This window comes from Desmodus rotundus, chromosome 13, assembly GCF_022682495.2.
Source record: "Desmodus rotundus isolate HL8 chromosome 13, HLdesRot8A.1, whole genome shotgun sequence".
NCBI lineage: Eukaryota > Metazoa > Chordata > Mammalia > Chiroptera > Phyllostomidae > Desmodus > Desmodus rotundus.
In genome coordinates this window covers 898,040-914,576 of record NC_071399.1, presented here as the reverse complement: position 1 = coordinate 914,576, position 16,537 = coordinate 898,040, and the positions used below count along the sequence as shown (strand labels likewise).

At 52.7% G+C, this 16,537-nt stretch overlaps 1 protein-coding gene across 1 annotated transcript in view; it reads left to right on the top strand.

Moving 5' to 3' along the window:
- CSMD1 (CUB and Sushi multiple domains 1) overlaps positions 1-16,537 on the top strand; it is a 1,050,215-nt gene that overhangs the window by 893,297 nt on the left and 140,381 nt on the right. Inside the window, exons 22-23 of the mRNA XM_053916503.2 lie at positions 2,120-2,289; positions 6,822-6,978. Coding sequence (XP_053772478.1) covers positions 2,120-2,289; positions 6,822-6,978 — 327 coding nt within the window. The remainder of the gene's footprint in view (positions 1-2,119; positions 2,290-6,821; positions 6,979-16,537) is intronic.

Here is a 16,537-nt window from a genome sequence, read left to right as displayed (position 1 = left end):
CGGGGCGCTCTGTTGCCGGGGTGCCAGCCTCTGGCTGTGCTCGTGCATCTGGAAGGTCAGCTCCTTTCAGCCCTAAAACTCCGTGGCTGAAGGACAGTGAAACGCAAGTGTCAACCATAATTACAAAGGGAAAAAACAGACAAAACAACCGCTGGAAACCACTGTAACAGGACCACTTTTGACCGTTATGTTGATCAAATCAGGGAGTCTCGTCCTGGCTGCTGTGGTTCAGTGGATTGAGCGCAGGCCTAGGAACCAAAGGGTCACTGGTTCAGTTCCCAGTCAGGACACATGCTGGGTTGTGGGCCAGGTCCCCCCAGTAGGGGGCGTGGGAGAAGCAACCACACATGGATGTTTCTCTCCCTTCCTCCCTCCCTCCCTTTCCCTCTCTAAAAATAAATAAGTAAATAAAATCTTAAAAATATATAAATAAAAGAAGCAGGGAGTATCTCCCGGTACAATGGTAGTAACAACTTAAAACCTGTAGTTTTCGGTGTCTTTCATGGAACTTCCGGGCCCCTCTGCCCCCGGGAGTGATAGAAATCTGAATGCTGAATTAGCTTTTCCAGGGTGCTCTTGAGGAATTCAGGGATGGTTCTTCATCAACCCACGCATCAATGAAAGAAAAGGATCACATTTACTTACTGGTTGTAACATAAAATCAGAAAATGACGGCGACCAAAACCACACACGTCCATTGGATTGGCGTCAATTCAAACACAAATACGTCCTGAAAATTGAGGGAAGATATAAAAGTTATGCTTTTAAGAAAAGAGGCTGATTACATGATAATTTGCATGAAAGACTGAGGAATATAAGGCAACACAACTATAAATAAAATAGTAATCTTGCCTACTTTATGGATACATAAAACAAAACACTTACTAAAAATTGATTTTTAAAAAACTAACATACTGAATTTGTATACTGTATGAGCAATCTCATGCTCTCGGAGGGAAATGTGCCCCCAGGAGAGTAGGGGCTCCCCGAACTGCACTGGGATGGTACAGTCCTGCCCCCCACATTCCAGGGTGCCCACGTGGGCTTGCAGGGCTGGGTACAGGTGCATATTGAGTAAATGAATCGAGGTTGACTGTGTACCTAGAACTTGTATTTTGTCATGGAGGCTGGTGACTCCTGGCCCCCTTTAAAACTATCACAGGGTCCCTCTCTCACCCCTTTGGATAGCTGCACAGCGCCCACTTTCAGTGTCCAAGGGGATCACATATCTGCAAACTCAAGCTCCTGTTGTTGACCTTTTGAAAGTCATTGTTCCTGGCCTGAAGTGCGGCCACTAAACTGTTCGATGGGAAACCCCACAGGACTCTTCTTCCCACACGCAGACATGCACGCGCATCAGTAGACGCACACCTACCCTTGCACACCCGCACACTCACATTTAGTGACTTCACTACTGTATGAGCCTTTGGACTCGTAGAAGTTCAGAGCTGATGGAGTTCTGACCTCACCTGGTCAGTTCCCAGGTGAGGGAACAGGTGCTGGAGGCCAAGGGGCCTTCACCCAGTTGTCACAGAGCAGGCGCCGTGTTCATTTCCGCCTGGACTCAAGGTGGTTTTACGCAAATGCGGACACAAGCAAAGTGCCCTCAGGGGAAAGCAGAGGGCGCTCTGGGCCCATCACGTGGGGAGGTGACATGGGCGTGGGGCTCGTCTGTCCTCAGAATTCTGGTCGCACACGTGCAGCCAGGCGATGCCTCCCGCTAAAAACACGGGAAGTTGCACAGATGTGACGTGGAATTAGGGGCCACTTCACGAGGCAGGAACGAGGCAAGGAGAGGAGACGTGAGGCCCAGGGAGACAGCAGGGGCTCAGGATTCACGGATTGTTCTAGAAGCCTTGGTGGGATGGATCCCTGCTTCTGTGGAGTCAGGGCATCCTGTTCACGGAGATGAGAAAATCTTGCCAAGGGGACGGGTTGGGGCACCTTTCCTGCCCCCCCCAATCTACGGTCGGTGGTAAAACGCTAATCGGTGGAAACAATGTAGGAATGACGAGCCTTGAGAGGAAGGAGGGCTGTGGCGACTTTGAAATGTTTACCGATGACGGTCAGCAGCCCTGCTCTGAACGCTCCTTCCTTTGTAACGTCCGGCTCCTTGCAGCTGAATGTGGGGCCAGCGTGAGCGGAAGCGAGGGCACGCTGCTGTCGCCGAACTTCCCGTCCAATTACGACGACCACCACGAGTGCATCTACAGCGTGGAGACGGAGGCCGGGAAGGGGGTGCGCCTGTGGGCGCGCAGCTTCCAGCTGGCGGAAGGGGACACTCTGAAGGTAAGAGGTCATTGTTAGCGCGTGGTGGCGTCCACCCAGCTGCACACACAGACCCACACAGACGCACGCACGTGTTCACATGTTTTGTGTGGTGCACACATGTGTTTGTGTGCTGTGTGTTCACGTGTTTTGTGTGATGCACATGTGTGTTTGCATGTTTTGTGTGATGCACATGTGTTCCGTGTTTTGTGTGAAGCACACGCGTGTTTGTGTGCTTTGTGTGGTGCGCACGTGTGTTCGCATGTTTGTTTGAGCACGTCCTTCCATCTTTAGCTGGAAAGGAGGCACTGAGTGTCTCAGTGGAGTGTACGTGGACTTCAAAATACTGTATTTTGCCATGTAGAATGTGCGCGTTTTGCCCAAATTTTTTAGGGAAAAATAAGGGTGTGCGTTATACATAGGTAGTCACTGGTACATAACATTTCTTGTGCCTTGTAATCTGTCCTTGTATTTTGTAATTATTTGCACCATACAATTCATTCAAAACTAAATTCTAAAATTCCTCTATAATACGCAAAAACAAGTATCTAAATGTAAATAAATAAATGATTGGATTAAAAATTAAAACAAAAGGGTTTTTTTTCCTGAAAGTTTGGGCCAAAAAGGTGCATGCGCATTATACGTGGCAAAATACAGTACCTGAGTCGGTGTTCCAGATCTAAGTTCATTAGTCGGTCACCTTGGGGAGATTATTGAACACCGTGTAAGTCTCAGCTTCTGCCTGCGTCAGAACACGCAAGGACGCCCACCTGCAGAGTGTCCTGAGGGCGGCGTGACTGACCAGGTGCGCACTTGCAGCCCGCACGGCCCTCCCACAGCCACCCCCACCTTTCCTGTGACGTCCACGTTCAGAGCTGCAGTGATTGGATGGGGTGGTGGAAACGAGCGTGGCCACTGTCATCGGGGCCACCAGCAGGGCTCACGTGGGGACGGGACAGGACACGGTCTCCGTGCACTGCAGGACGCAGGGACGTGCTGGTAGGGGGTGTGGCAGTCCCAGGGGCCCTGACGCAGGGTCAGCGGCTCCAGAAACGCCCACTGGGTTCCACGCCTGCTGGGTTCCATGCCAAGCGCACTGCCCACTCCCTACACGGGTGCCAGAAGGGCAGGCAGAGCAAACCGGGAACGGCAACCCCCAGGGGCCAGCCTGGGTCTGTAACACCCCACCTCCACGGGGAGACACCCTGCACCTTGTACAGCTTCTGATGGAGCGCCCACCTTTCCTGGGATGGTAGCAGGGATCTGGGGACCCTGCAGGGACCGGGGGACAGACATTCACAAACCAAGCCTCAGGGCAGGGAAGGGCAGAGGCTTTGGGCAACAAAGTCAGAGACTGGACGTCACCCAGTCCTACAGCCAGCTCAGTGTCCAGAGAAGTGGCTGACGTGTGGCCAGAGGGATTGACGCTGGCTTCTCATTCCCTCTGTAAACACCGGGCTCCATTCCTGCGTCCCAAGGATGCCACGTCTCAGGGTCTGCAGGCCCCGCTCTCTTTAACCAGCGGGCACTAAGAGAACATGCAAAACTGTAGCTCAAAGGGACCATCAGCTCCCTCCTGCTCGTCACCCACATGCACAGGGATGAAGCAGCGGGTGTGTGCAGGGGTCCCGAGAGCCTCACAGATGGAAGCGCCGTCCTTCCCCACGTTTGCCCACATTTCCACGTGTTACTCAGAGGGCGGTTTTCTCTGGGTTCTTGTGTCTTGTTGGCCCTCGGGACTGCCCGCAGCCCAGAGAATGGTCACTTCAGACAGGAAACCAGCATATTCTCTGTATCTAAAACAACATGTAAAGCACGCATACGGAACCACTTTCTGAATTCTTCGATAACCTGGAGTTTAGAAGTCAGACAGGCTTCGAGGCAAACCTTTAAGTAACAGTGACCTGTACTCGGGTGCAGGCGAGTGCGCGGGGACCCTGTATAAACGCGCACTGACAAACGTCACCGCAGCGGAGGAGGCAGGTCCTGTTCACCTGTGACTCTGCAGCTTACACTTGCCGACTGTAACCAAAAGCCAGCACATCTCACTTACACATTTACCTGCGGAGACACGGCCAGTCGCCGCAGACGCCTGAATGATTCTCAGACAAACCATTCATTGAGTTTGCTCATTAATGTCTCGGTGACAAAAATATTTCCAGAGGCATTATCTTCATCCTGGGTCATCAGTGCCATTCTCTGTCCTCCATGGGGTCCCCAACACTAAAGAGCAAGTTCATAGGCGCACACCCCTGCACACACAGGTGATGTGCCCTGGCTCCACGTGGAAAAGTTACGGGAGAGAAGAGTAGCTCTAATGAAAATGTCACGGAAGAGACGTACAATGGAAAGAGAGGTTCATCGCAGACATGGGAGCCTTGGGCACCGCCTGTGGGGAGCAGGGGCAGACCCCAGTCGTTCCAGCGCTGTCCCGCTGGGATGCTGTGGGACACCCTCCAACTGCGAGCACCCGCCAGCCGGTGTGCCCCCTGGAGCGCATGGCAGGGTGCTCAGGTGAGCCCCAAGGCCAGGGGGCGTTCACGGGGTGCAGCCTGGCGTTAGCGTGGGACTCAGGGCCCTTCTCGTGTCTCAGCAGAGGCTGCAGCTGCAGCTGCTGATGGATGGAAGTGCCACCAGAGGTTCTGGGCGGGGCCGATAGCCGGTCCCTGATTCGACTGCAATTAAACACCCAGTCCGCCGACTTCCGACACCATCTGGGTCGTCACTGGGGATCAAGGCTGACGTTGCATCCAGATTTCTACTCGGGGCTGACACAGGAATGGTCCCCTGTGGTGGGCTCCTTCTTCATCCGGGGCTCCGTGGTCCAGCACAGACAGACGGCTGGGGGAGTAGACCAGCAGGACAGAAGTACCTTCGGGAGGAGCCCGGTTCAGCTTCCTTCCCAGCGGGGGTAGCCGGAGAGTCTGTGAGCCCGACGCCGTCCGTGGTCGGGCTGGTCTCTGTGAAGTGCTCAGTGGGGCCGACCTTGACTGCTCTTCAGAGCTGAGGCGTGAACTTAGGGTCTGCTGAGCTGCTCCGTGGCCCCTCACGGGATTACAAACAACAGTGGCGTGTGGACTGACTGGCCCTGTCTGCGGCGACCTAGACGTTTCTCTCTGAGCCAGGTCCCTCTGGACTTGAACTCTTATAAAACATGGCATCAGAAACCTCGCTGTGTCCAATGCGTTCCCCTGTGAAGCCAAAACAGGGTTCTCCAGACAGCGGCCCGTTGCTGACATCACAGGCATTCGATTCAACCATGCCAGCACGGCTGTTTGGCTGTGACCCATAAAAGTAATGTTTCTAACTCCGCTCCCTCTTCGAGGGTGCGCGCGTCTGTGGGGCAGGCAGCCTGTCGAGTGGCATGCATGTGGTTTCTGTGTTTATGGAAAGCAGCATAGAGGGGTGAGGCCGAGCCCGTGTAGCAGGAGCGGGGAGAGAGAGAAGCAGATTCTGCAGAGGCGACTGGGGCCTGAGAACTGTTACTTAGTTAAGATTTTTCTGACAAGAAAAACTGGATATGTTTTTAACACAATGTAACATTTTTATTCTCGCTTCTAAAAAATCCTTATCTGAACCACAGGCTCCTTGCTACGAACCGCTGGACTGACTGAAAGCAGCAAGTAGACTCGTCGCTCCCACTAGGCACTCCTTCCTGGGGCTTTGCTGGGGGAGAGGGTCGCTACAACCCTGGGCCCTGCCCAGGGGAAGTGGTGCTTATTCTGGCTTCCACAGGAAGGTGTACCCTGGGCCACCCACAGTGTCCCTACCCTGCAACAGTTTGACTCAACCCCACCCAGTGAGTGTGACCAGCACCCCGCCCCGCCCAACCTGGACGAACTCAGAGAAACGCCAGACCCCATCCCCAGAGCCTCCCCTCTCCTCCCTGCACACCTGCTCCACACCAGGCGCTAACGGCCTTACCTTCGGGACCCTAAGGGCACCCACCCGGCTTCATTCACGGCTGGGAGTGGGGAGCTGCACACACAGCGCTTCAGACTGAGACGGCTCCCTCTCTGGTGTCCCTGCATGGGGGACTACCGTGTTTTATCACCGGCCAACCCAGGACAGCCGTCAGTCCAGGTTCTGTGACCACACAGCATGACGAGGTTTCGGCATGGGGTCTTTCTGAACTTCTGGAGAGACGTTCAGAGGGAGGGGTGTCCTGCACCAGCAGGGCAGCTGGGAGACGACCTAGGTGACTGGAATGTCACACGTCCTTCCAGCTTTTACACGTGGGTGATGGGTGTGTGTGTGGGAGGGAGTGAGTAATGGAACCGGACATGCAACAAAACATTTATTTAATTTTAAATAAACACAGAAAAGGCTCTCCAAGCGGCAAATGTAAAGCGACCGGCACACAAATGAAGTGTTTTTGTCTCTCACGTTAGCGGTAAGGAGGGATGGGAAAGAAAAGGGCTGGCGAGCTGGTCACCCAGGCAGCTCTCTGCAGGGGCACCTTCTAAAGCGCCGCCCAAAGCCACTCCTGGCTGGGACTGCTAAATTAAAGCCACCGTGGAGCAGGAAGGTCTCATGCTGTGGCTTCTCCTTAGGTCTACGACGGGAAGGACAGCACCGCACGACCGCTGGGGACCTTCACGAAGAGCGAGCTGATGGGGCTGACCCTGAACAGCACCTCCAACCACCTGTGGCTGGGGTTCACCTCCAACGGGTCGGGCACCGCCCAGGGCTTCCAGCTCGCCTACACCAGTGAGTAGCCCGCGGCGCCAGCGTCTTCCCGCCTCTCCTCAGGATGCACCTGTTACCCAGCTGATGCGGTTTCCGTCCCCTGCTGACTTTTCCCTGGCGTCCCCACTGTGTGCAGGTGGCTTTGAACTATTGACCGGGCAGTGCATTTAGAAACCTTACCGGCAGCAACACTTTGAAGTGGATCTGTTTAGAAGGCTAATGTTTTCAGGATCCAGGATCTGATGACATTTGGGGCCTCTGGGCTTGGAAGTGTTGAGCGTGAAGTAGGCCTGTTGAAGACATTCCCGTGCACGTAGCAGACGAGCTGCGTGTCTGATGTGTTGGTAGTGGGAGTCTTTGCCCGCCTGCCACGCATCGGCACTTCGCTGTTGGGTGTATTTATTGCGTATGTTGGGTTCTGTATCAGAACATACAGGATTGTGCGTGTGTATAATCTATGATTACATATCCATATAAAATTACGAGGGGGGACCCAAAAAACCCAGTTATCTTCTGGAGGGCGGACCCCTCGTAGGACAGGCATCCCCCGCTAGGTGAGTGTTCTAGGGACCCGTGTGCATCAGTGCACCAGCGGGTGGTGTTGTGAGAGGTTGTGTTCGGCTTCAGTGAGTTTTATCTGGAGACTCTTCCACTGTGTTTGCCCGTTTCCTGGTGGGTGATTTGCGAGTGAGCGCACCTGCCCACCCCGCGCTGCGTGTTCAGCAGTTTCTGACCAAAAACGGCATGACCCCCATGCCCCACCCTCCCTGTTCACCCGATCTCACCTCCAGTGACTTTTTTTGTTTCCCCGGATGAAAAAAGTCCTCAAAGGGAAGCGTGTTGCCGATGTGGAGGAGATGAAACAGAAAACGGCAGAAGCACTGAAAGGCATCAGAAATGATGAGTTCAGTTGCATCAGATGGAGAGCACTTTGCAGGTTTAAACTCAGTTTAAACATGTAAGAAACAACGCACAATTTTTTATAAAAAAGTCCAGGTTTGGGGGGTCTGTTTTCACACACACGTGCCTGCACACATGTGTGAAACAGCCCTGTGCGGCGAGGCCCTTCTCCCCACCGGTGGTTTCCTAACGAGAGAACGGCACACAGAGAGTGTTGTGTGTGTGTCAGCGACTCCGGGGGCCCGTGCGGCAGGGCCAGGCCCTGACTCGGTCCCCTTCGCTCCCCTGTCAGTCCACTCAATACGGAGCATGCCTTTTTAAGTGGAATGTGAAGAAAACAAAAGACAGCAAAAATAAAGGAGGAGAAATTCGGCTTTCAAAAAGACAAGTTTGCAGGGTGATAGCTGTCATTTTCAACATGTTTAGTTCCCAACAAATAAAGTAAAAAGATGTAGCTAGTTGGTGTGAATGACTAATTAAAATTAAGCAGTCAGTTAACTAAAATGGTTAAAATATGCAAGTCAGTCAAATTCTTCATAAATCTGATGTTTTGAGAATCTTTAAGACACCAAATACAGGGAATGAAACGTTTTGGATTTTTGAGCAATAATATATGTCAGTGATCATTAAGGTTAATTTCTTTATTTGACAGATAAGCAAACAAAGGCCTGGAAAAGATAGCAATTATCCCAGACACAGAGCTGATCCAAGTTCCTAAGGGAAAATGAAGTGTCTCGAATCCCACTTCCTAGGGTAATGGCAGTGAGAGAATTGTTCGACTTTGGGCAAAAACGTAATTAAAGCAGCCGGTGTCCTGAGAAAGCCTGTGCCTCGCTTTGAGGAAAATAACCGTGTAAAAGGCTCAGTGAATAGAAAGCACATTAATTACAGTGTATATAAAGTGAAGAGCAACTGGCATTAGAAAATCCCCGTCTGTAATGTTTATGTACTAGCATTGCACTGAATTCTATGCTCAGAAAAGGCTCCGAGCGTTCTTACGAAAACCGTTGGCTTCGACCGCAGATGAAGTGCACGCTAGCGTCGCGTGGTCTGTCTTTCCGTCTAATCTGGGTTTGCCATCAATATGCTTACCGTTCGTTTGCTCTGCTCCCTGAATGCATTACCCCCACTTCCCTGGTGTCACCCTTGCCCTAGACTCTCAGAGGGTCCGATGCTTGAGGAGGAAACAGCAAGAACTCTAGGTGACATCTGAGTTTATTGTCACTAGTGGGAAGTTCCACGCACACCCGGGTTGTTCTTCGAATTCTCTTGCAGCCTTGGCTTAGCTGACAAATGTCAGCAGGAGCAGAGGCGTTGGCCTGGCACCTCCCTCCGCCCTGTGGGCACTTCTGGGACCGCGTCCTCAAGGGTGGCTCCGAGACTGGGTTCCCAGACTCAGTCCTGCCTTTCCGAGAAAACATGTCATGCTGAGCTTCTGTATTAGTTCCCGTTACGCTCCCCACAACCCTAGTTACTGCGTCCTGCTTCCCCTCCAACTCTTTCCCACAGGGGGAATGTGTCATCAGTGAGCACTGCTTTCTGTACCGTCACGGCCGTGCCAAAGCGTCCAGAAGCAAATCCGCACCCACTGGAATCTCAAGTCAAAGGATTTGTCGTTGAGGAGCAGCTGCTGAACTGTCCAGAATTCTGACCTCCCCCGCTCTCCAGCAGCAGTTCAGAAGGCCCAGTGAGCGCTCTAGCCCCCATTCCTGGGTGGGACTTGGGGGCTGTTGGCTTCCTGTGGCCTCACTCACCTGCCCTCGTCCAGTGGAGTTGCCCCAAGTCTGTCCTCAGCCCCTGTCACCACCCCAGGCCTGGTGGACCCCGAGTTTCTGCACTGTCCCCAGCCCAGCATTCAGACCATTGCTGCCCCTCTCTGTTCTCTGAGTAATGTCGAGAAACCTGGGGTCTGGGCATCTGTGTCTGGGCATGTTCGAATTATAAGGACTTTTTTTTTTTTTAGCATCACAGCATAAACTGTCTAAAAATTAAGAGAAAGAACTATTGGTGAGAATTTGATCATTGGAATTCAGCTCCTAGTATAATCGATTTGACAAGAGTAGTTCTCTTTTCTGCCCACGTCCCCACTTTGCCTCACCTAAAAAAAAACCCAAAAAACAAAAACAGACATTCCCGGAGGCCAGTCTCGCTGTGGGATCGGCCTGGAGAGGGCACACTGCCAGCCGGGAGCAGACATGCATCACACGGAATTGGTGCCGCCGATGGTTCTGCAGTCCAAACACGATCAGCTCCACGTTAGGTTCTCAGGTCCAAACCTGAGAGATTAGGTGTAAGCAGTCCCAAGCGCCCACAGTGTGATTAGATATCTAGATGAAATGTTCATCCCTGAAAGATGGCGTGGGAATGACGGGTATAAAAAGTTTTGAGCAAATTATTAAAGCTTAAGACTATGTAAAGATACTTTCAACTATTTCTAAAGACTTCGTAATTGCCTCTTGCTACTTAATTGCATTACTGAAGGAAACCTTCATATTTAAATGTTTCGGATCCGTGATTAGTCTACACACAAGAGTGGATTAGAAATTGTCAGCAGGAAGTAAGTGTATAGTTTAATAAACATCCTCAAGACTTTGAAATGGTTGCAAATAACATTCGTATATCCTTTAGTATTTACAACATCCTCTCACGTACCTTCTAATCTCACCCCATGGGCAGTTCTGGGTCTCAGTCCCCGTCCCCTCTCGCTCTTGTCCATGAAGTAGATAGAAACCGAGGGTCCACCTCCATAGGTGGTTCTCCAACATTTTCAAACCTGGAAGTGGCCCAGCCAGGACCCAAGTCAGGTCTCGTAGCTGAAGCCCAGCGCTGTCGCCGAGCGTATTTTCCACTATGTCTGGTGAACACTCTTGGGCGAGCACCCCGTGTACTGATGGATGTTTGTGTATCTGATGCCAGGAGCGAGGGAGGTAAGCCAGGCACCTCGGGACAAGTTCCCGTGCAGGGAATAGCAGGCGTTCATTAAGCAACATAGGTTTCTGAATAGCAGGTCAGGGCAACCCACTACTGACAAAAAAAGGTTGTGTCCATAGCAAACAGCGCTTTTTATTACAGATTAGTCTGTGTCCTGCTGGCTCTGAGACTGTGCCGATTGGACGCGCCACCTGTGGGTGCTCAGCCATGGGGGCAGCTGTGTGCACACACTGATTTCCCTCCGCTCTATGCGTGGACATCGGAGCTGCACGACAGACAGCACGGGGCACATCCCTGTTTTTCCGCCGCCTTCCGTGGGGCCCTGAGGTTGCGCAGAGCTGGCCGGGGTGACTGGAGCTGGGTTCCACCTTCCTGAACACGAGCAGTTCCGTTCCCCTTCCCCAGTGGTCCTGCATCTCTGCAAATAGCAGGAGAAATCCCATTGGCAGTGGAGTATGATGTTTTTTTAAATAGTCTGGCAAATATTTTTACCACAGAAGGATTCTGCAGACCAATCCTGTATTGAAGTCAGAATTTCGTTTAAAATATGTTGACGTTTTTTGGAATTCCACAAGAATGTTCCCAGAAGGGTGGGAGCAGGCTGCGTGGGAGGAGGTGGGAGAGCTCGGGCGCACTGAACCGAATACCCTCCGTTGCCGAAACAGAGGCCCACAAGCCCGTGTTCCCAGTTCAGCCCAAACGCCTGCCGCCTGAGGGTGTACCCGGGAACAGGAGTTCAGACAAGCGCCGTGGGTCTGTCTCGGTGGATCTGTTTTCCGATGGATCGGTGGCTGTGCGCGGGTGTGCGGCACTGCGTGGAAACCGAGGAGGCACAAGCCCCTATTCAGGGGTAACCGGCTTAGGCGGGTCCCTGGTGAAACCTTGCCCGTTGGAAATGAGACCCACAGCGGGAGGGTCTGCAGGGGGCGGTGTGGGGGCCTGCTCTCCACGCCAATTCAGTGACCCACACGCTTGGCCCTTAATATAGGTCACCTGTTGTTGACTTTGACCTTTAACATAGTGTATTTTATCCTTAACACCCGTCAGCTTATATGAATTTGCTCCTCAAATAAATAGAGTTTCTTGATGATAGTATGTGACTCTTATAGCATAAGATTTAAATACATATATATCACATATTACATATAGATTACATTTCATATGTGTGTGTGCATATGTGTGTGTGTGTATATATACATATATATTTATATGACGGTGGCGATAGGATTTTCCAGAGGAATGGGAGATCGCCGAATGCTGGACTAATCTAGAAGCCCCCAAATGTTCTTTCCTCACTGCTGGAAGGCCTTGGCCTCGTTGCTTAATTAGGCCAGCAGCCCCGTTGGTGGGTCAGCTTTATTTCATCACCTCACGGGCTCGGAGCCACAGCCACCAGGCAGTGTTCTCACCATGAGTGGGCATCAGCACGGAGGTCCCGGGGGGCAGAGTGGCCTGTGATGCCAACACAGGGACTGTGGTCCAAGGGCCGACTCACCCTTTGTTTAGAACGAGGAGCTTGGCCTTGTGTCCCTGTCTTTACATCCACGAGTCCTGGGGTGAGCTGATCTGTTCTGGGCGCAAAGCCCCCTCTGGAGAGGCCACCACTGGCATCCCTGGGGTACCCCAGACACCCCACCATGGCCTCACTTTCACGTTTCATACAGTGTAGGCGTGGGCGGCCTGTAGCAGGGGGCAGCTCGGCACTGTTGAAGGACCAGTAAAGGGCGTGTGGGGACCGACAAGGAAGGATGATGGTGCTGGCCACTTCCAAGTCCGGGAAGAGGCTGGAGGTGGCCACCGGCTCTGCAGGACCCAAGGCTGCATGGCCTGTGCACCCATTACTTGGAAAAGGAAGGAAGAACAGTTGGCACCTTCAGAGCTCATCTTGCCCCGGAAAACTGAGGAGGACAGACCCACAGCCTGGGGTCCAGGGACCAGCCCGTCCCAGTCTGCATCCTCGCCCAGGGCAGAGGAGAATCAGGAAACCGGGAGACAGGGACGTTCACAGGTCTTGTCCCTGCTGCGCCATGGCCATGTCCCTCACAGCTGGTTCAAGTCCGTTCTTCGCCTTCTGGAAAGCGCCCTCCTGCCCCACCCGGAATCATCTGTTAAGAACCCTGGAGAGATGTGGGTCTCTCTGGGAAGGAGCGTGTGGGGCCCAGCCCCCGAGCCTCTCTGGGTGTCCCTCCTCGCTCCTCCATCAGTGAGGGGCGGAGGCGGGCCCTGCGACGTGACTGACAACTGAGTCTGAACCAACTACAGCAGCGATTTTCAACCCTCTCCCTCTGACGGCACACGCAAACTACCACAGTTCTGTGGCACACCGGAAAAAGAAAAAACGTGTTTTGCCTGTCTGACAAAAACTAGGCATAATTTTGATTCATTCACACCAGACAGCTACTGTGTTGGCTGTTGTCATTTTTATTTGTTTATCTGACAGTGTAAGGGAAGAGGTCAGTGCCCTGATTAAACTGAGTGTTTTAAAGATTCGGTGGCACATCAGTTGAAAATCGCTGAACTGCAATGTGTTTCGTGGAGGAGGAACTTGGAGCCAGGCCTGGGTCAGGCACCTCCATTTTGTCAGCAAGCTGGCGGAAGGGGAGTGACACGGGTGTTAGATGCACCAGTGTACGTGAGACAGCAGCTGGGGTGTGAATGCAGCCTCAGGCCAAGGATGACACACTACGCTTTGTCACCCCCGAGCACCAAAACAAGCGGGGACATTGCAGCACCCAGTGCGGAGATGCCGTGAGCAACCAGTGACTGGAAACACACCTGGGAGGGGACAGGTAGGAGGAGCCCTTGAATCGTGGACTGATGAGGACTGCTGATTCTGCACAGGCCGGGGGGCAGTTTGCACAGGCTGGTGTGATTTCAGTTTTCTTTGGGTGCCCCCCCATCTGTCAGGGGTCTGTTTCTTTGTTTCCCCAGCTTTATAGAGATATAATTGGCACATGACGTTGGAACATTGTGTAAGTTTAAGGGGTACAGAGCTGGTTTGAGATTTTAGTTAGTCACCTCCGTCTGCACCTAGTTACTTATTCCATGTGTGGAGCGGGTGGAAGGGTCAGCCTGTTTCTGATGGAGACCTTCTGGGACAATGATTGAGATTTAAGTGCACAATGATAGGTCCATTTCCTTACCGATTCCTTTTTGTAAACAACTGCATTTGGGAAATTCTGTGCAGAGGAAGTGGCAGGCCCTAAACGTAAGTTCCAGAACCTAACTTGACCAATAACGAAGGTTTGCAGACAGACTTGGTTGTGATGTGTGCGGGACATGTTATAAAAAAAAAAAAAAAAAGGCATTTATAACACTCTCAGTCTTTACAGTGCATTCTTGAAAAAATTGTGTCAAAGTAACATTTCCTCCAGTGGGTACTTTTTACTATTATTCACAACTGGGCTGCAGACCAGGCAAAGGGAAATGGGGCCAGGAAGACAAGCAGCTGGCACTGAGTCTGCCCCCCAGGTTTTTATTTCGTTTCAACAAAGATTAATATTGTGGCAAAAGTATCTTCCTGGTTTGGTGTCTCCTGTGTGACTCGAAAGTATTGATGTGCAACTTTGTAAACAAAGGTTTATGGAGCAAGACTTCGATCTTAGATAGCTATTGATCCTTCAGCAGATTAAATTCCTAAAAAATATGGGGGCAGTATTTGTTGTTTTTGCAGTTAACTATGAGGCAATGCTGTGACAATGTTTCAATAGGCAGTAACAGGTGGACCTGGGAGGTGCAGTGGGCTGGGTTCCAGGCACCACAACAAAGTATCGCAAGGAAGTGAGTCACGATTTGGGGATTTGAGGCTTCCCAGTGCGTGTAAAGGTCACGTTCACACTATCCTGTCATCCGTTCTGGGTGCAATAGCATTAGGTCTAAGAAGCGATGCACGTAACTTAATTAAAAAAAAACAAAACGTTATTGCTGAAAATCACTGACCTACATCTGAACCTTCCCTCTGGTGGAGGCTCTTGCCTTCAGCTGATAAGATGCACAGGATCCGGGGGTGTGCCTATATTTTGTGTTTTTTTCTGTTGCTAGGCAACACATGCACACAGATGGAAAAAAACATACCTTTGGTACCGGGCAGGGCCAGGCTGGGTCCAGCAGGTCACAGTGAAGGTCGGCTGGGCCTGGACACATCTGACGCTTGTGGTCCTCGCAGGCTCTCCTGGCCTTTGGGCTGTGCCTCCTGTGGTCCCCACTGTTCTCTGGGACCCCTGGTCCCTTGGAAGGGCCTTGTTGGGACTGAGTCACGCTGTCTCAGGCATATCTCCATTCTGACTCATGATCGATGATTTGGGACCTGCCGCTGCAGCTTGCGCTCACCTGTGCCGTGCCTGCTGGGCTTGAAGCAGGTCACACAGAGGAGGGGACAGAATCCCGTGGTGTCAACCCCAGGACCGGGTCACATAAGTCCACACACGCTCTCTCGCAGATACGGACTTTTTACAAAGGAAACACGCAACTCCATTTACATGAATTTTCACCTTTCCAGGAGACGTTTCTGTTGCCGTTACGAACCTACTCTGTGCAGGTGAAGCAGCTGGCAAAGTCACTTTCCATGTGGCCACAGGGAGTTCTTGGGTTTCGGGACCCACAGCTTCCCGAAGCCTGCGCCTGCTGCTTTGGTGTGTCCACCAGGGTCCCACCCATCCGTCCCTTCCCTCAGGGTCTCGGTCCCTGTACAGAGACTCAGAGCTTCAGGGCGGGTGACAAAGGGCCTCAGGTGACTCCTCTCCGACCAGCAGGAAGGCTGGCAGAGCAGGCCTGACTGGACGGGAGGAATCTGTCCTCGGCACCCCATGGAAGGAAGGACCTTTTGAGGACAAGTGACTTTCTGGCAGGATCCCGAGTTCCTTTTCCTGCCCTGAGACCACGCCCCAGGGGCCTGCAGACAGGCCCGCCCCTGCCCCTGCCCTTTCCTCCGGCCTCGCAGGTGCCTGCGCACCAGGGCGCGCCCCCAACGTCTCCCTCAGCCCTCACACAGCGTCCCTCTGCTGTTCCTTGTGTGTGGTGTAAGTCTCCCCCTCCCCCGCAGTGGGGCTGTCCCCACGCACAGCCCCCTGGGCCTCCCTGGGCCCTGTGCAGCGCATCACGGCCCCTCCTGCAGGCTGGGCACCGTCCTGGCCTCTCAGGCCAGCTCGTCCTCCTGGGACTGCTGCTGGCAGAGCTCAGCTCTGTGTCAAAGGCCACCCCTGTGACCAACCATTTCCGAGGGGAAGCCCGTCCCAGTGCCCCTGGGATGTCTGCAACGATTACCCTCCCCCTCAGCCACACACTCTCTGCTCCCTGCCCTCAGGGCGCCCAGGTGATGCTGATGCAGTCCCTCCCCACCCCCTCCAGCACATGGAGGTGAGCTTCAGGCCTGGACCAGAGCTGAGCCCGCGCTAGCTGTCATGGTGACGTGCTAGCTGTTTCATTTTAAATCAGCAGTATAATGACCTTAGATTCTATGGATGTGACTCACGAGCCTGAGATCTTTTCTTCAAAACACGTCAAACGCATCTAAACTCCCAGTTTAATCCCAAGTGGGTTTTTGCTTCCACACATTTTGGAAGTGGGGGGTCCGCAGAACAGCACGAGGATGGCTGATGCGTGGAAAGGGCGAAGGCGCAGCCGCAGAGAAGGATCTGCTCCCAGAGGACGAGATGCGCGCCGCTCACCCTATTACTTCTGGGTGACAGTGCTCTCACTTTGGGGGTTACCGTTGAAACAAGTCCCCCACCAATTCTTTCCAACCACAGCA